This window comes from Temnothorax nylanderi, unplaced genomic scaffold (genome assembly GCF_030848795.1).
Source record: "Temnothorax nylanderi isolate EJ_2023f unplaced genomic scaffold, tnyl_v1.0 TNYL_tig0006_pilon, whole genome shotgun sequence".
Lineage (NCBI taxonomy): Eukaryota > Metazoa > Arthropoda > Insecta > Hymenoptera > Formicidae > Temnothorax > Temnothorax nylanderi.
Genome location: NW_027249068.1, coordinates 1,079,090 through 1,098,698, shown reverse-complemented (window position 1 = coordinate 1,098,698; position 19,609 = coordinate 1,079,090). Strand labels below are relative to the sequence as shown.

At 41.6% G+C, this 19,609-nt stretch overlaps 2 protein-coding genes across 7 annotated transcripts; both read left to right on the top strand.

Moving 5' to 3' along the window:
- The first annotated feature begins 505 nt into the window (after positions 1–505).
- LOC139777833 (uncharacterized) lies at positions 506–10,728 on the top strand. 3 transcript variants are annotated; one of them, XM_071715490.1, is made up of 3 exons: positions 506–602; positions 1,540–2,239; positions 2,681–10,728. In XM_071715490.1, exons 2-3 carry the CDS (start codon positions 1,787–1,789, stop codon positions 3,029–3,031), a joined length of 804 nt encoding a protein of 267 aa, XP_071571591.1. In that variant the 5' UTR covers positions 506–602; positions 1,540–1,786; the 3' UTR covers positions 3,032–10,728. The 3 variants fall into 3 exon arrangements, with proteins under 3 accessions (XP_071571591.1, XP_071571575.1, XP_071571583.1); XM_071715474.1 differs by having other exon boundaries at positions 519–679; XM_071715482.1 differs by lacking the exon at positions 506–602 and adding an exon at positions 869–1,334.
- A 314-nt stretch (positions 10,729–11,042) lies between these two features.
- Positions 11,043–19,402, top strand: LOC139777795 (uncharacterized). Of its 4 annotated transcripts, none has more exons than XM_071715419.1 (4): positions 11,043–11,788; positions 12,669–13,064; positions 13,232–13,315; positions 14,045–19,402. In XM_071715419.1, the coding sequence occupies exons 1-4, from the start codon at positions 11,771–11,773 to the stop codon at positions 16,061–16,063; spliced, it is 2,517 nt and encodes an 838-aa protein (XP_071571520.1). In that variant the 5' UTR covers positions 11,043–11,770; the 3' UTR covers positions 16,064–19,402. The 4 variants fall into 4 exon arrangements, with proteins under 4 accessions (XP_071571520.1, XP_071571536.1, XP_071571544.1 ...); XM_071715435.1 differs by lacking the exon at positions 11,043–11,788 and adding an exon at positions 11,952–12,215; XM_071715443.1 differs by lacking the exon at positions 11,043–11,788 and adding an exon at positions 12,223–12,347.
- The last annotated feature ends 207 nt before the right edge of the window (positions 19,403–19,609 follow it).

Here is a 19,609-nt window from a genome sequence, read left to right as displayed (position 1 = left end):
TTAGGCGTGTCGATTGGCTACAGGATAGAGAAGTTCTCGAGTTTCCAGAAATTCTGGAAGTCCCTATCCCGTAGTCCCAGAACCCAGACAGCGCGCATGTCAAAAAGACGTCTTTAGATGTCTTTAGACACGTATGTCTAAAAGTATTATTTATTAATAAAGCCTCTCTTTTGAAATTTGAATTTTTGTTTCGTGTTGGTTATAGCTACTGAATGTAGATTTTGGAATACAGACATATAGATATTTCTGGACACTCCCCTTCTCCGTTCTGATAGCCAATCAATGCGTCAAAAAAACCATTGAAAAGTTGGATCAGTTTTAGCAATAGAAAACAGACCCTACAGGCCCACAGGACTCTGAGGGGGGGGGGGGAATATCCATACATATACACGTGTCCTAAGGGCACGTGTTTGAAATTTCAACGTCATCATTCATGCCCGCACGAAAATCTAGGAGAGATAAGCGACGCCGAGCGAAGGCTAGCTCGCGGTCCGCTGTGCGTGACTCGTTTATTTGTGGACAAGCGGCTGCGAGGGACGGACGTCTACGTCGGGAATATATGCTCCGTGACCACGGGTGCAACGTAACACGTGTTGGGTCGAGTACGTTTATTTGTAGAGAAAGAGAGGACGTGGTGGCTCCGCTGGCAACGCAACGACGAATCTCCGTCGCCGATCCCGTAAGATCAGTTTTAACGTCGCTATCGGATTCGCGTCGCGACGGCGGCGGACTCCGCCGTCGCCGTCGCCGTCGCCGTCGTCTCGGGCACGGAGTACGCGATCGAGCGGGTCCGCGGGCGCGCGGTTCGCTCGCGGCGACGATCGAGGCATCGAGGTGCACACGTCGCGGGCACTACGCTCAAACGCGTGCAGCGATCTGGCGTCGCGACGGCACGGCGACGGTGAACTGGCGACGAGTCGCGACGACGACGTCGTCGTCGTCGGGAAACGCGTCGCCTGATCGGCGACGCGAGTCGCCCCGCGCTCTCGCCATCCCCTAACCTGCCACGCCGTCGTCGCGCCGAGTAACCTGACACGGCATAACATATTGCGTCCCGATTCGCCGCGCTGACGCGACCAGTCGCGCGGATGACTCAGCGGCGCCGTCGGCCGCGCGGCATCGGCCACGCCGATCCTGGCCCGGCGGGACACGTGGCTGTGCGTCGCGTCGGAGGCGTCGTGGCGCGAGATGTGCGTCTCGAAGCGCAACGTGTTTTCGACATGCTGGAAAGTGGAGCGCGCGCTGGCTATAGTCTTACCAGATGGACCTAGAGGATGAATCCGATTTCCGATTAAAAGCGCACGTCGATTCACGCGTTTGTATTTTCTGCCGGCGTGAGTAATTCCTCCGATCGGCAGGAAGCGAACCTGCCTGTCGTCCCTTGACCCTTCTTTTACTTTGGAGCGAGAAGTCTTTGAGCTTATCCTCTGGATCTGACACGCCGAATCGCGAAAAGCTGCAAAATCTCGGGGCAAAGTTATCGAGATATGTTATGCGATACCGATAATAACGCGTCTCTTTTTCTGTTTTTGCATACAGATTGTAGCAGCATTAGCGGATTACGTAGCAAAATTGTGCAGTGGCAAAGTAGTGCAGCCAAGATCCCAACCATTCACGCCGGAAACATAGATCTTGAGGAATTCGAGCGTTGCGACGGTGCAGAAGGGCTCTATGTGCTCCACCGTGACTTGGGCGAATGGTACTTTAGTTTCCAAGAGCCTGCTACTGTGGTATCGCGAGAGGTGCGTCCAGGTGGCCTGTAATCCCGGTGTGCAACAGCGGCAAAATGCTCAACGAGATCAGGGCGGCGGTACTGTTCTTAGTAAAGCTGATCGAAAGAAGCGAAAAATTTAGTCCCGATCAATTGGAATGCTTCAAGCGGCGCCTGGTCGAACTGCTGACGGAACGCTTCAAGAACCACTGGTTCCCCGACAAGCCGTTCAAGGGCCAGGGCTACCGTTGCATTCGCGTCAACGGCCACAATCGTCGGGACGCGACCCTAGAGTCCGCCGCGAACGCTGCCGGTGTCAAGTACGAGGATCTGGTACTGCCGGTGGAGTTAACGCTGTGGGTTGATCCCAACGAGGTCTGCTGTCGATTCGGAGAGAGCAAGGGATCGTACTGCACGCTGGCATCATTCGACGACAAGGAGAACACCGTACCCATTTTCCAAGCCGAGCATAACGACAACGCGGAGAACGAGAACAAGCTAGCCCACGTGGGGCCTATCAAGATACAGGTGAGCACTGATAGATTAAAAACAATAAAAACAGATTAAATTCCTAATGTACGCGTGTAAATGTGAACGTAGATTTTAATAGAATAGATGAAAGAATTCTTTATAAATGTATTTAATAGAGAAAATTAATAGCCTCGGGGATATTCAATTTTTCAATTTGTAAATCAATTACTTTCAACTACGCGAAACGCTTGCATAATAGATAATTTAAAAAAACATCCGTTCTGAGTCTATTGATATGGCGGACAGCATGAGTTGTTGCATAAAGGACTATTGACTTACAAATTGAACAATCAAATGTCGCTGTAAGTATTAATTTCCGCATACATTTGCTATCTATAACTTGTTTGGCCTCTGTATCTTCTTTGTTTTCCATATCCGATATCGGGCGCTACGCGATATCTCTAAAATGTATTAAACTCTGATGTATTCCGATTCCAGAAATCCCCTCTAACCGCAAGCACGGAACAACAGCCGAAATCAAAACCATTAAGCGTCGCTAATCAAAATCAACAGCATAGCAATAACGGTACAGGTAAGAGGCGCAACTTGAATAGTCCTAGGCTGCACCTGAACAGAAATCGTTCGTGGTTCGGCCATTCCTTCAGCATGGGTTACGGCCCACATCCAATCAGCCAGCCATGGTATAATATAATGCCTCCGCATTTCCTCGGTGGCCCTTCCCCACCGCCCTTTATGGGACACCGAGGAAACAAGTGGGTACAGCCCTCTTATCCCGCGGGACCCGCCCGTTTCCACCATTGGTCTCCCAAAGCTGCTCTTAAGGTATAAAGAAAATCGTTTAAAAAAAACAGTTAAGAAACCTGTTTCTTTTTTTTTGAAAAGAAAAGGATAATTTGAGACAAAAAGCGACTTGTTTTCCAGAAAATGCATATTATTGTTTTAGCCCGAGACAAACCGTTATATTGTAATCCGTCATTAATTAAAAAGATTTTAATTAAAATGTATTCGTGACACATATTATGTATACAAATAGAGAATGTAATGTAGTAAATGTAAATTTTTATATTAGAAACAGGTTTATTAACGCGTTTTTCAGTAACGAAAATTATCCATCCTGTAATTACAAATGACCTTGTTCGAACTAAGGCTTACGATTTTTTATGACTATGAGAAGTATTGCATTATTACATGTTACGTATATATAATAATAAATTGGAGTAATAGATGTTTAACTCCGGATGCAAGGTTGCTTGTAAAAAAAGGTAGACTAGTGGCAATTTAAATAGAATAGTAAACGACGCATTAGTACATGCGTGAAATGAAGATAGATGTCATATCATGACGAGTTATTTCTTCGATCAATTCTTGAAATAACTTAAATTTTAATCGGAACGTGCGCGCGATATATATCGAGGAATTGAGAGAATCTGTTTATCTTCATATAATTGTCGCCAATCGGTGAATTGTATATGCTTTGTTACATCTGTTTTGTTACATCTATTGTTGTCAAATGCGTTATTGAAGCTGCATAATCGAATTGGCAACGCCATTTGTTTAAGCGTTAATAGTTTATAATATGGGAAGAATAATGGGAATATAATATGGAAAGTTTTAAAACTTGACGTACTCGGATATTTTCGGTGTGAAATGAAGTACACAATTTATAATTTCATTACTCACTTTATCACGTTGCATACGACGACACGCTTTCACTCATGTTTAACGATAAAGTTAAGCCGTAGCTTCACGTATTTTTTAAGGGTTTACCTGAATCTCCTTCGGCCATTATGCCCATAATTGTATAATCTGAAAAGATTACGGTGACTTTACATTGAAAAAAACGTTTTTGTAAGAAGTAATACGTCGAGCAAGGCACAGAAAGAATTTAGAACTTTATTTCACGCCGAAAGAAATGTCCGTGTCAAGTCCCAAAACTCTTGGAATTAACTCCCGTTATTCGTCCCATTATAGTCTAATATAAACTGGACTATAAACAACTGGTTTTGTTCCGATGTGACTAATATTTGCTCTATAGTAGGTTTTATTTGCATCTTAGCTATTGTATATCGTAACCGAGAATTGAAAATGAAGTGTTAAAAAGTTACCTTTTTCATCTCGTGTGTGTATATATATATATTACAATCGATTGTGATTGCGTGATAAACGTGATTGCGATAGAATCTTGATACATACTGATTTGGATAAATTCGATTTTATACATATATATATATTATTATATCGTCTAACAAGGTGTGAAAACAAATTCGTTCTACCCTTCCATGCGAGGGTAGTGACGCGAATGCATTAATTCTATTAATTTATGTGCTTGGAGAGAAAGAAGATCCACGACACTTGTTATTTAAAGATATACTGCCGCCATTGAGATTTTTTATCGATGATCAATGCCGTTGTTGGATTAACGAATCGACGCCGATATTAAAATTAATTGCGCTGCCACGTTGCAGTTAGAAAAGTTGTTGTTGTCGTCGTGTTCGACGCGAACGAGCAAACGCCGAATTTATTCTTGTATAAATTACATGCTATTTTTAACTTTAAAATGTTTTCTGCGTATATTCGTTGTTTGCGTATATATTCAGCTTCTCATGGAGTTAACGCATTCAAACATAATGTAACATCAATGCAATAGTAATATCAGTGTCATGTCAATGTACATTCGGCCTTTTATATATATATATACATATATACATATATATTATAGAGAATTTATGAGACATTAATAGATAATATATATTTACTTATACATATGTTGGCTTTATATACACAATAGACGTACGTATTTCTTGTTTTCATTACGGTGTTATCTTTATACATGCTATATATACAATATATACTGTACGTGAATATATTAGTGACAAGTGTTGACGTCGAAAACTGTATGTAATTCTTATATGTAACTTATTCTCTGTAAGATCAGTTGTTCCTTCGAGATACTTTTATTGTGTTCACAGTATATTAATTGCGAATTAAACGTTTAACTTAATTTTGCGACAGCTAGTTAGGGTTACTGCGTAGTTAATGATCTTATCTTTGTATAACAGATAAAAACGTTTATATGTATATATATATCTTGAATTATAATTAGCACACACAGTCAATAGTATAGAAATGTACAATTTATTACGTTTCGTTTAATAAGTTTCCATACGCTTATGTCTCCATCATATTTAAAAAAAGTTGAATCCGTCAGTCTCTTAATAGAAATCTTCGTAAGTTAACAACGTTAATTTTTCATAGAGTATGAGACGAGAATTAATAATCGCAAAATTGGTTAAAAATTAGATCTGTAAACTATCTTATGAAATCATTTCATTATCAATAACTCATTATTCTTCGGTTTTGGGCGCTCGGCCTGAAACGCCGAAAATCGAACGGACCTAGTCCGAGATGTGCAATTAATTGTTAACATTGTGCAATATTCGTTGTGCAATGAACAACATGTGAATCTTCTCGAAGGAACAATTTTTGTTACGTAAACAAGCGACATTGCGAATATCTGTAATTTCGAGATGAAAGAAATCTCTGAGAAGCACGAGGTGCATTCCTACTTCGCACTAACTGACAGCAGGAATAACACATTTTTAAGTAATCGTTTTCTGTAATACGGTAGAATCATGGGAATCGGAGAGTATGTTATATTTAATATCGCATGGTAGAGAATTTATAGCTGTGCCCGACACACGGGGATCACTGTTGCCGGATACATAAGCGATGAAGATTAATCTAGATGTGAATCGTAATAAAAGTAGACTACGTTAGACATTTAATCAAATGACTCGTACTATCTTCCCGCGGCCTTGTTTCGCGTAACGGAAGTGTCGCACTTTCGTGTCGACTTTATCTCGAGGTCGACGTTCAGCAAAGTGAATTAATTTCTTTCTCGGCGAATACATTGCAATCGTAGCCATCGTTTACCCAACGCGAATTAGTTGTAACGTTAAATAAAGCCATCATTGACATTTGATTGACATTTAAAGATTACGTTTAATGACATACTGGTCCCGAGAGAATTGAGAGCTTATATAATGAAGATAAAGTCGAGATGATTTATATGGCGAAACGGTGCCTCCGTTACGACGAACAGGGGCCGACGTGAACCGGGTCGTTCCCATATGTAGCACAATTCTGCAACTTTCACGTTTTACAGTTAGCACCGTTTGCTAAATGCATGTAATCTGCCCTAGCGTAGGAACTTTGTGTTCACTTTGTTAAAATCTTATTCAGAAGAGTTATGTTGTTGTTATATAGGAATATATGGAAAAAGTCTATATAGATATTATATATACATATACACAAATATATCACAGCATATGTATGTAGAACGAAGCAATATTGCATTCGGACATATTCTTTTATTAATATTCTTACATAATATATATATATATATATAATATATATACACATATATGCATATATGCATACATATATATACATGTGTGTGAGTGTATATATATATATATATATACATACATGCACATGTATACTCTCTATAAAAGTATATGTATGTATATATGCTATATAAATGAAAGAGAAAGGGAGAGAGGCGCTCAACATTTGAAATGTTCCAAACTATCTAGCTGTGTTCACACGTAGGGGAAAGAAAAATTGCGAAACCGACAACAACGTACCTTTTCTTAATGATAAGTAGGTAGTCAATTACTTTATACGAGATACATATACACAAACACACACATACACACGCGCGTGTTGCGCGCCCCGCGTGATCAACGGTGAAACGCAGCGTGCTCGCGAGGGAAAGAAAAAAACAATACCTTTGTAATAGAAAATCTGGAATGCGATGCGCGCGAGGTGACCAGAACGAGCATCAATAGGCGGATCGAAGACTTTGCGATCAGCGCAAAACCACTTTGTACTTATCCTACTTTCGCCGAACGTTTTAGCACCTTGAATCCGGCGCAGCTACTATATCTCGCCCATTATTTTCGGCTCGGTTTGACAGAATTGCGTGATTCACGCGACGTGTTAACACGTGTGTATCGAAGGGGAGAAAAATCGATGGGAGGAATAACAGATTGTACAAAAGAGCAGCCCTCTCGGTCGCGCGAGGGGCGCGTGTCGAATCGATGCCACGTGTGTCGCGCACGTGTGTCGGATCGGTGGATTCAAAGTGTTAAATAGCGTTACGGGAGCACGAGTATCGGTGCCTTTTCCCTTGGAAAAAAAAAAAAAAAACTGCCGAGCGGCATACGTGACTTTGGGTGCGATCCACTTGGCGCTCCAAAACGCTCTTGGGAACATTTCATCCTTGTCGTTTAACAAATATTAAACAAGGACAAAACGACGCTCTGAAGCGTTTGAAGCGTTTATAGTGGATCGCACCCTTCGTTGACTTTGTGCCGCGTTATTCCGCCGTGCGTTTTCTCACGGAGGCGAGATCGTATTTCACATTTTCCATGACACGCCGAGTTCTCCGCTAATGAGACGTTAACCAGGGACGATCCGACGTTCGCCGGATCGTCGCGTATCGACGAACGTAATTTCAATGTTTGGATCATTTCGATTGTAGGGTATAGAAAGCACCATATAAACGTATACATATATATTTCCCTTCTAATGCTGTGTCATAACGTTGTAAGGGATGTCTCTCCTCGCATAGATACTATTGCAATGATAACTGGACGAATGTCGAGAGAAACGGTCCGATTTTCTTCCGATATAACTCCGAGGTCAAGTAATAAACTATAAAAATTGTCGATCGTACGTGTCGTTTAAAACGAGTTAATGCATTCCGACGGGAATCGAGATAACACATTATATTTTAATCAAACATTTTATTGACCCGCGCAAAAATTAACATCGTGAAAGAAAAAAAAAATTCCATTAACTTAATTTGTAAGTAATTTGATAATTTTTGATAAATTTGCACAGATAAAGGATGTACATTTGTTTAGATTAAAAAAAGAAAATGCGCCAAGTTCGCGGTTATATTTAAGAGGAAGAATTTATCAATTAAGACGGATTGCATTAATTAAAAAATTACGTGATGTTGAATAATTAGAGTAACGATTGCAGGAAGGAAGGAAACCGTTGCTTTTTACGTTCCGCTCATTTTTACCGCGTACACGACCTTCGCACATATTTCGATAAGTACAATGCGGCTCCGTTCGATACACCTCGCTTTCGTGATATTTATCTGTAAGTCTACAATAGGTGTTTTAAGCCCTAAGCCTTAAGAAATTGCTCAAACACAGTTGAATTTGAGGAGAATAATTGACTGTGATTGATCAATTTCTTAGGGCTTAGGGCTTAAAACACCTATTGTAGACTGGGACTAATGTGTCGTACCATTTGGGGCAACATACTGTCGGATCCATGTCGATACCATGTCTCGTATTTCGCACGATGCTAAATATCACGTCTTTATATATTTTGCAATCGAGGCTGAACGTACGGTCCCCGTCGTGCTTGATCAATCGACTTTTTATCCTCGAACGGTCCGTTTCACGTGGCCACGGCTAAACCGTAGCGCTTTTAAAAAGTTTCTCGATTTAGGGAGGGGGGGGGGGGCATGTCGGCGCCTCGTGTTCGTATATAACGCGAGGTGACGATCCACCGGATATCGAGGGGGCTCGCGTAGGACTTCGGCTGCGCGGTCGACTTGCTACTTGCACAGCAAATTAGATAAGGGTTTTCCTCTGTCGTACGTAGTTTTACGCTGCAGCATAAATTGCTAAACGCGACTTCTGCGAAAATCGAGGGCCGGTTACAAACGCGCGTCACGTCGCGCGATTCAGCGCGGAGGGAGAGGAGTTCCCGCGCGCGAGCGGAATTTCTCCCTCTTCTTCATCCCCCCCGAGCGCGGAGGATGCGACGCCGCGGTATTTTCCAAGATGAGCCTTAACGGAAATTTCTCAAAGTTATCAAAGAAATCAATCGCTGATTTATTTAATACTTATACGAAATATATGATAATAACTTAATAACTCAAGACTTTAATTGTTGTCGTATTGGTTTCATTATTATCATATTGTCACGTTAGTTTCGTTGCGGCTTGTTAATCTCATCGTTCGAAAATATCGTAGTGCGGCATCGCGCTACCGCAAACTGATATTTACTCCTACTATTTAATAATTTTAAGATTTTATGAATGTATGTGTGTATATATTTACATATAATGTATATACATATGCATTTGCATTATACACAAATTTTTTACGCAGCGAACAAAATGATCTTATTTATACGAAGGAAAGGATTGTTTTTTTTTTTTTTGAAACCGCGTTTGTGACGCTCTCGTTTTGGCAGAACGTCCGCGCCAGAGTTTTAACATTGTTGTCAGTAGTGATTTATTGTCTGATCAGAACAAGCGCTCGATCATTGTCGCACTCTGTATATATACATAAATATTATACGAATGTTATACATGCATACACAGGATTGTTCGAGAAAGGTGTTTAGTAATTATTCGCCGCCAAGTAGTATATTTTTTTATACTCTCGAAAATTCTGCAACGATATCTGTTTTGTGATCTGCGTCTTTTCCTATTGGATTTAGTTAATTTTGTTTTACTTATTTAATCACATTCGACGTTATGTGTCGACCATTTTACCAGATAGACCAATATTATTTAAAACGACTGTTTTGAAATATGGCTTTATACTCGATATACTTAGTTTTGTCACAATAAACGGCTTATGCAGATGTCTTAGCTAAAACCGGCTTATATTATATAAATTATAGCGGCCGTTGTTTGCGTGGAATTTTTTGTGTGGCCGAATAGCAAGGATATGCTGCGTTTGAATGTATCTTTTTTTTTCTGATCTTTGCAAAAGAAACCGAATAATATTGATTGTTCTCGAGACGTTGGAGTAATTCGTTCCGAAAGGGATTAATTTATTCTATGACTATATTAATCGCTGCACTTCTTCTGCAGGCAATCCCGTATGTATTTCTCAAATCAAGAAAATGGAAGCAACATTGGTCAACGTTGACGATCAGTAAAAACCGTAAAATTAGCTTTACGATCAGGTAACTCGTGCATTTAGGCAAAGTTAACTTTCAACTGCATTATACGAATTTCCCGAGACCGATGTACTCTCGCGGTCCTATTTCGCGATGTGGCAGTTTTTTTCTATAGAGTTCAAGCACACAAGATACACACTTTGATTTCGACGATTTCTCAAGTATTCTATTTGACACGATATCGTGAACATTTAATGTTATTATGATTGTATTAACGCCATTAACGACTTATAATTAAATAAATCATGTATGGGGATGTAACACACATTTAATAAATACTTTTGCAAATCAGCCTGCGCTGCGTAATACGTCATCCGTCTTTATGCGACTCACCATATGTATATTAAAAAAAAAAGTTATTTATGTAGAACGTGTAGATAATTTGTATGTAAACAGTTTTTCCGTAACAGCGTAATCGGTTTGAATTTTTGTAGGCAGTTTTCTCTCATACGTTCGCAGTAATGTTAATATATTAATAATTGATCATGTAAAACATTAATAAAGTATAATTTAAGTCAACGATATTAATGTCACGCTTGCACACATTTTTCAGGACATTTTTATTCGCACGTATCTTAATATACATATACATATATTCTTAATTTATAATTTTATGCACCGATTGTTATGTCTTGTAATATTATTGTTATTGCGACTTCCACCAAATCTCGACAAATTAATAATTGACTTGTCAAGTGATGTATATACAGAGTATTTTGTTAACACGGATAGAATTTATTAATTTTTTGATTGACACGGAAAAAGAGATTAGATTTGTCTAACAATTAAGTTAACCGACGATTAGCTTATCGGGTACTACCTGTATTAGTTTTTAAATAATTTTTTTGTTTGACTCATAAAAAGAATTAGCTAAAGAAATTTTGCCGTGAGCGATAAGTTAACCGATGATTAACTTACAAACTTATATTATTTTGTTAACACGGGCAGAATATTAATTTTTTGTTATTTGACATGGAAAGAAAGATTAAATCTGGAGTTGTAAAGCTAGAAATTTTTATTGTAAGCGATCTCGCGCCGGTTGAATTAACCGTCGATTAAATTAACCGAGGCTTGATCGAGGTCCCCCTTGCTGTCCCGGGGCGCACTCCTGGATCACGGAGCTCGGGCCCGAGACTCGACGCGGCACGGCACTGATCTGGAGACGTTCGTGCTGGCTCGTGCCGTGCCGACAAAGACGGCAGGCAGGTGGAGGTGACGACGGCGACGGCGGACGACGAGCGGGCCTCTCATCGCGATAACGGAAAGAAAGGAAAAACACCGAGGGAATGTACGGAATGTACTTTGTTTGCGTCGTGAGTTCTTCTCGCGCGCGCGGCCGTGCACGCGCGCGCGACTAAACGCTGCCGTCGGACGTCGGACGCCGCGCGACGACGGCCCCTCGGCCCCTGCCTGTCAGTCCTGTCACCGCTGCACTCACGTTGACTCACGGTCGCGGACGCCGAGGGAAGGAAAGGGTTATGAGGCGCCAACGGCACCGCAGTGGTCGCGCCGTCAGACGATATTTTTGCATTATTGCCGACTCCGTTTCCAGCGCGGCGGGCCACCATGGCGGAGAAGTGCAAGGTACGTGTCCGCGGGTCACAGGAATTCCCGCCGACGGCTGGCGGCTGGCGGCTGGTCGCGGGGAGTCGGGAGACGGAGACTGTTGCCAACGTGGCGACGGACAGCTGACCACGGACGGACGGCTCGATCCGGAGGAATTTCCCTCTCGGATAAACAACGGGGACGTTATTCTCGCTGACCCTGGACGATCGAACCCTCCGACGCGCGATCCGCTCGGTCTCCCGCGAGTGAGATTTATCGACGCGATTTATTACATACGTGCACACGTGTGCCACGCGTGATCGCTCATCGCTCGCGAAACGCGTCTCCCTGGGAGAGCGTATTGAATCTCCGCATTCTTCGCGTATCTTTCGCCTGTCTGCCTCGCGAGAGGATGATTCACGTTCTCTCGTACATTTTATTCGAAAGCGTATGAAGTAGATAAAAGGCACGAATGAAGTTATATAAGTGTCATATTTTCTTTGATTTGAAGTAATTTTTTAACAATTTGCGTTGATTTATGTATAACGTAATTAAATAGGAGTAGTAGCTGACTTATCGATTGAATTTGAATGACAATGTAATTGAATGGTGATTTGATTTATAATGTCTCTTTCAATATAGGATCTTTGTATGTATATTGTAACCACGTCACCTATTTGTAGGCAATAGCATGCCTAACACAAATTGAGTCTTGTTTGCCCATTAATAACCTTGTTATTAAACAATGTATCTGTTTTCCGTCGCTGAACTGGCTGTACTAGTTCAGACTTTATCTTTTTCTCCTTTCAATATGGAGTAAAAAAAAGATAAGACTGGCTGAACTAGTGCAGTCAGTTCAACAATGTAAAACAGGACCCAATGATCGCATACTTGTGGACTTATCAAGTGATATCAACAGGAATGCGGCTGTAAGTGTAGCACTTGTAGCCAGGATAATCAGCAGCACTGTGACATGCATCTGCACGCGGAGATAGAGAACCTGCGCCAACGACTGCTCGAGAGAGACAGCCACATTGTGACGATGGAGACGCAGTTTTTAAACGAGGCTGACAAGTTTCCGAATGGGGAACTGGCCTCCATGAAGGAGGAGCTGCTGATATGGCAGGAGAAGTATTCGCGCTTGCACGAAGCGCACAAGAGGGTTCAGAAGGTCAATCAAAATCTGGAGGACAAGCTGCTGCGGATAGTGGACAAATGCGAGACGGAGAAGAGTGCCTTCACGAAGGACATAGCGACTCTGTCTCATAGATTAGCCGATGCGAATTACACGATACATCGATTAACTCAAGATAATGTAAGTGCTCCATTTTCATATGTATTCTAGAATATTTACATTTCTTTAAATTCCTTTATTTGATATTTCTTTTGCTAAGCTTTATTTGATAAATAAAGAGATTATTTACACAGTTAATTTATATCTATATATATTTCACTTGAAAACCATTCTTTTTTCCCTTTTAGGAAAAATGTAGAAACGACGTTAGTTTGGCTATCCAATTGCTGCAATGCAAACCTTCCAACTTCGTGGGTCAGAAATATGATTCGGTAAGGTACCGTTTTGTCATATATAAATTTCATACTACCATTTACTTAAAAATTATATCGTGACAACTCTTTTTCTCGCCTGTTTACTTATCACATATTTTACTTTAGTGAATTTTATGCGTTGGTATTATTGAACTTAAATGTTACAATGACATTTTTACTCGTATTTATATAACGTCGCGTTAGTGTCTTATTTTTATTTTACGCACCAACAATGTTATACATGCGCGCGCATAAATCTCTATGTTGTTTATGGGCCAATTCCTTTTAGTGACACAAGTCGACACAAACATCGTTCTATCCTTCTTGGCATTCAATGAATAACAAAGACAGAACGACATTTGTGTCGACTTGTGTCACTAAAAGGAATTGGCCTTATATTTACATCTTTTGCGTGTATGATAAAGCAAGCGATAGAAACAAGTGCAATATAGAAACTCGATACTTCTTTAATAAAACTGAATATCTATAAATGAGAGAGAGAAGTAGATATCTATAAATTTGTTTAGAAATTATAATGATGTGGCAGACGTTTAGGTAATTTACATAATTTGTATTTAAAAAGACATTATTTATTATGGGTTTTGCTTAGAAATACCTTTCTTAACTTAGCATAGGCAATTTGGTGTCTCTTTAGTAGCATTTAAAAGCATAATAGGTATGCGCTTGTTATTGGCATCTAAAATAAAGATAAGAAGTTTCAAGACCACCGTTGTTTTATTATTGCAGCTGCCTTCTGAGGTTCAGGCCAAAGTGCGAACGTACGTCGCGCAGAAGCGATGTTCCGCGCCGGACACGACGCAGCCAGATGTGAAGAGCATCACCGTGCCGATATCCACGTTTCCGCCGACAGCGATGGTGTACAATATCACTAAGCCTACGGTGGAAAAACACAGTGACGACGATAGCGACGATAGCAAACCACCGATGGATATCGTGTCGGCGGCAATTATGGCGAAGGTCCTGGAAGACCGTGAGAAAGAGAGAATCTTCGCCAAGCATTGCGACACATGCACATGTCACAGAAGCATCCTCACGGTAGACACGGAGACGCAAACGTTCGTGCCTGATACGTTCCCTATCTCCGAGAATTATACGTACAGCTTCGAAAAACAAGGAGGAAAGGAAGGTACGCCGAATGATGAGAAGTATCAAAGCAAAGATAAGTTCCAATCGAACCTCACGACGCATGCGGTCTTCTACGAAATCAACGAGAACGGCAACAAGATCCGCCATCACATGAACGGCGATTACGTTAAATACGCCTCGCACGTTCCGTGTATCAAAGACAAGTTCGTCGGTAGGAGTGGTAGAAACGGGCAGGACTACACGATGGAAGAGAACGGCGTCATTACGAGAGCCAGTTTAAACAAAAAGAACTCGTCCCAGAATCACGAAAACAAGCATTCATCGTTCTCGAGATTAAATGATCTTAATAGAATAAACGTTGACAAGGCATCCAAGCCATTCAAGGTCAATAAATGCGATTCTCCGCTCGATAATAGATCTGCAAAATATTTCAACAAGAGTGAGAGGAACTACTTCGAACCCTTTGGTACTGATTGTTTGGCGCGTGAAGACAATCGGCTCTCCGACAAGCAGATGCACATCGACATTATTAATGACAGGTTGTGGAAGAACGAGTGGACAAAGTCGAAGTCCGAGACAGACCCTTCGAGGGAGAACAAGGGCAAGGCGAATCGCGGCATCGAGCTCGATATTATCAACGATCGCGATTGGAAGAATGACAGATCGGCGGAGCGGCAAAATGCGCGGAACGCCGCGCAATTCACCTTAATCGAGGTCAAGAGTCCGGACAGCAACGCGGCGAATCACAATGACGGCAGTCAGACGGAGGTAACGACCAGTCCGAGCTTCAGCAGCGACAGCATGGTCATCTCCAGTTCCGATCCGTCCAGCAGTTGCAGCGACGTCGCGCAATCGTTGACCGGTGGTGCCTTCAATTCGAGCGCCAAGTCCAACTCGAATCAGAGTCGCGTGACCGGACCGCGGAACTGCCTGGTCCGGGTCACGCCTGGCTCCAAGAACATTCTGCTGGACAATGCCGGCCATTACAAGACTTTATTGTACAGCAGTGGCAACGGCAGCGGCGGCGGTGGTAAAGCTAACACCGCTTTGGTACATGCGAAGAAGACGTCTCGGACTGGTTCCGAGCGTTCAACCGGCAGCGAGGACAATTCGCCACCGCCGGCGTTACTGCAGGACAATCAATTGCAACGAGTGGCCGAATGGGTACAGTCGTCGATGTGCGTGGAGAATTCCGCGTCGCATGATAGCAATAAGATCAAGTGTGTGGAGAACGCTGCGAATGACAATTCGTCATCCGTGTATCCGAAGAATTCTCTTGTAAAGCGCAAGCCCACGCAGCACGACGGAGGTTTGGCTCGCAACGTTCGAGACACGCCGAAAAAGTCGTCGAAGAACATCGGGGATTACAGCGACGTAAATAATGAGCCCATTGATATTAATATCTTGTCTGAGTATATAGACGAGAGCGAAAATCTCATAACATTCGAGGACGAGCATTTGCTGAAGGATATAGATTACGAGGTGAAGATCACGAAGGAGATGGAGGAGACGTATCTGAAGCTAGCGGCGAGCCTGGACCCGGTAACATTGAGCCTGTCAAGTGCCAACAATGCTGAATTGACGATCGAGAAGTACAGGGAGGATCACAAGAGGCTTCACACGCAGAGAATTCAAGATAAGGCGGGATCAAAAGCTTAACGTGTATCTCAGCGAATTCTTCGAAGACAATTGACTATATCAAGCAGGGAGTTCCTTCAAAGATATAACAGAGCGTTATTTTTTGTAACTATATTAAAGTAAGGCTGTACCAACACGAGTAGTATAGGGAAAAGAATGTCCTACGCGTCACTGCAAGTAAATCGGTTTCGTTTGCGTTCGTGAGCGAGATCCGTAGGTTGATTTTAAAGCGAGGGAAATTTAACTGAAGGTAAAATTAAATGCAACACGGTAGTCTGGTCGTAACGTCAATTACGTAATTAATAATTTACTGGAACTTTAGATCAACGACACTGAGTCACGCAGAAAATTGTCGTTATTTTAAGACATGATTGCGACTTATCAACAATCTTTTTCGCAGTCACGTAAACAAGAATGTTAAATCGCAAACGTTGATTTGCGATTCTCTGCGTTTATTTGCCTGTGTAATCTTCCTCACATGCTTCTCTCTTTGGCATATTAGCTAATAATTAATCATTTTCGTAATGTACATAAGTATATATATGTCTAATTTTATCAGCTTAAAGTTTAAGGCATATTTATTTTAGCAAATACTAATATCTATTAATTTATTCCATCTTGTATTAAGCTAATTAATCTCTAGAGTTACAAATAAAGCCGAAATATTTGAGAGCAATTATAGAAAATGATATAAAACGTGCCGTGTTGCAATAAGATTTACTGGACATTAAACGCGTATTAATTTTACTTATACAAGAATTATACAGTCAATGGATGTAATTAATCATTTAATTTTATGACGAAAATATGAATAGTTAACGTACATATATATTTTTTTTCCCCAGTTTTGCAACGTTGTCGTGAACACACGCGCGATTAAAACTATAGAAACGACAATATTATGTGATTAACTTACGATACACCCGGAGAATACTATATTCCCGCAGACATTACTTTACGAAGTCCATCGCGTTAATTTCATCTCATGATGTATTAAGTATCCACGTTTATGTCATACCAAAGCTAGGCCAATTGCGATAAGGACACTTTAATCCTTTGAGCCCAGAATTATTCTCGCTGTCCCGCGGCGCAAACGTAAACGCTAAATAATTAAGATAAGCAATTCCTACTATACTCAGCTTTTATATAACGTCGCAGCAAGATCTCTCGCGCCGCTGCGCTATGGACGGTATTAGGGCTCAAAGGATTAAACGGCCATTTAGTTTTAGCCCGTTTATCGATGCCACGAGGAAGCATAATTTGGCAATTTACCGCCGCATTACACCGATACCCATAATTTCGTTAAATCCGGCGGTAACGTGAGCCGTTTCACGCAGAAGTTAGGTTCGCATTGAGATTATTATAAGAGAAGAATAATCGCATCTAGTTTTATAAAGTGACTCTCTAGGCTCAAAGGGATTTGTTACTTCGCGTAAATTTAATTAGACTGATTTGTACAGCGGAGAGTCGCTTTCGAGCGCTTCAGTAACTTCAGTAATCGTAGCCTCACCGATGCTTATCGTGTCTCGCTCGACAAAAATGTTTCACATTAGTTCAATGAAAACTTTCGCCTGATTTAACGATGGTCTAAGCTCGTTGTTCCGCTTGCGCGCTACTTGCGGATACGTAATCGTACTTCGTTGCGACATTCGCACAGCTGACAACCTAGTTTCAATTCTACGGGCAACTAGCTCTGATTATCTCGTTCTTCCCTCGTTATGATCTCACTCATAATACAAATAGAGGAGTGAATTTTAGTTTGGAGAACTAGAAAATTCTATTTATAACTAAATGAATTTCTATCGATTCGTCTGTCTTCTCACTTGAGGGGAATGAAGAAGAAAATGGTGCTACTAGATGGATCGGATATAGAAAATCGCCGAGAGCCCGGGAACTCTCAATTTTTCATCCTCGAAGATTTATCAGAGAAGGCAACGGAAAGCCACTCTGGTTATTGCTTCTCAGAATATCGCTGTAGATCAAAAGCAAAAAAGTCCCGAGTCCCAGGGCAGCCCTTTGATGGGCAAGTCATATAGTCACAGAATAATTCTCCAAGTGATCGCCAACGGCGGGGGGCCCGAAGAAAAAAAAGAAGAAGAACCTCGAATGTTTCGAATTCGGCCCTTCGGCAATATCGATTTCCGGCGAATCGCATGGATTAGTGGCTACGTTGCTGAATGACCAGAGTTTACCGCACACCGACGATCGAGGGCGAGCGAATTCGCAATTCTTTCAGTATTAGTCGAATACGCGCCGACGACCAAGGGCGTAACTGCATTTACGGAAAAGGTACGCAGATACAAAGTGTGTGACAATATATACCTCATGGCTTCTCAAGCACCGCGCAATACTACTAATTCGCAACTCTCTTTTGTAAACGTAAATTTAAGGGTCGCGCGAGCCACCGGGAGAGACGTGCGTCGCGACGCGAAAGCCCCGAGATTACGAATGCGGGTGGTTCGTCGCCGGGTAGTCAGAAACAGTCGATAGCGCGTCACACGTGAAGAAAAGATACGTTTCTTCCATATTTCATACGTTTCATCAGTCGTTCCCCGCACATGTAATCAATTAAAAAAACGCGCAAATAGCGATTAAATTAACGGAGTACGAAATTCACCCTCGTCTTACCGTTCCCATCGATTGTATCAGCGAGAATCTATATTTCCTTGATCGACTATCTTATTTTAACGATACACATCGTTAATTTTCGAACGTCTCTTAAAGCTCTAATACCCTCTTCCTAAGAAACTCCTTCGCAGAGACGCGAATGTTTTATAAAAATCTTGTTTTATATGTAAAATTTTTGAATTTAGAACGATTCGGAATAATTCGGATATTGTTTCTCAGAAATTACGGTAATTCGAGATTAGAAAGAAACTTTCTTCGAGCGTGGCTTGATTTGTTGCGCTCGGCATTATTGCGTTGCGTTTGTGAAATTTCATTCAAATTAATTAGACCTGCAATTACCGATCCCCGTTGCGATACCGACGCCCGATTCCCGAAGTGCGTGAGAACGACTGGCGTTAATTAACGTGCGCGCTAATCGCTTTTGCGCGTCCCGATGCGTCTCCGACGTAGGATCGTGGGACTCCTCGCGTAAGCAATTCGTATGTGTACGATCCCCGGAGAGATCGCAGATAAGAAGGATCGGCGGTTTCCGAAACTCGAATCGGTTGGACCGCGGGATCTCCAACCGAGAAAACGCGAGTCGGTCATCGCAATAAAATAATCCGTGTACGACAGCCGTATACCATTTACTCACAGTCGAATGTATCATATTCAACGTGGCGATGATTATCTCACGTAAGCTCTGTAAATATATATATATACATATATAAATAAAATATATTTAAAAAACTATGCGTGTCAACGTCGTTGAAAATTTGTATTTAACGCGCGTCTCTCGCATCTCTCTCCGATTCCGCAGCTTCTAAGTCGCATATGGGAACGCTCATAATTTATATTCCGTTTATATATTCTAATCTCAGATACTCGGAAACGTGAATCTTTAAAAAGTCAAGCTTTAAAACAGAAATTTCCGAAGACAATAGTACTCGGAGCAAAACT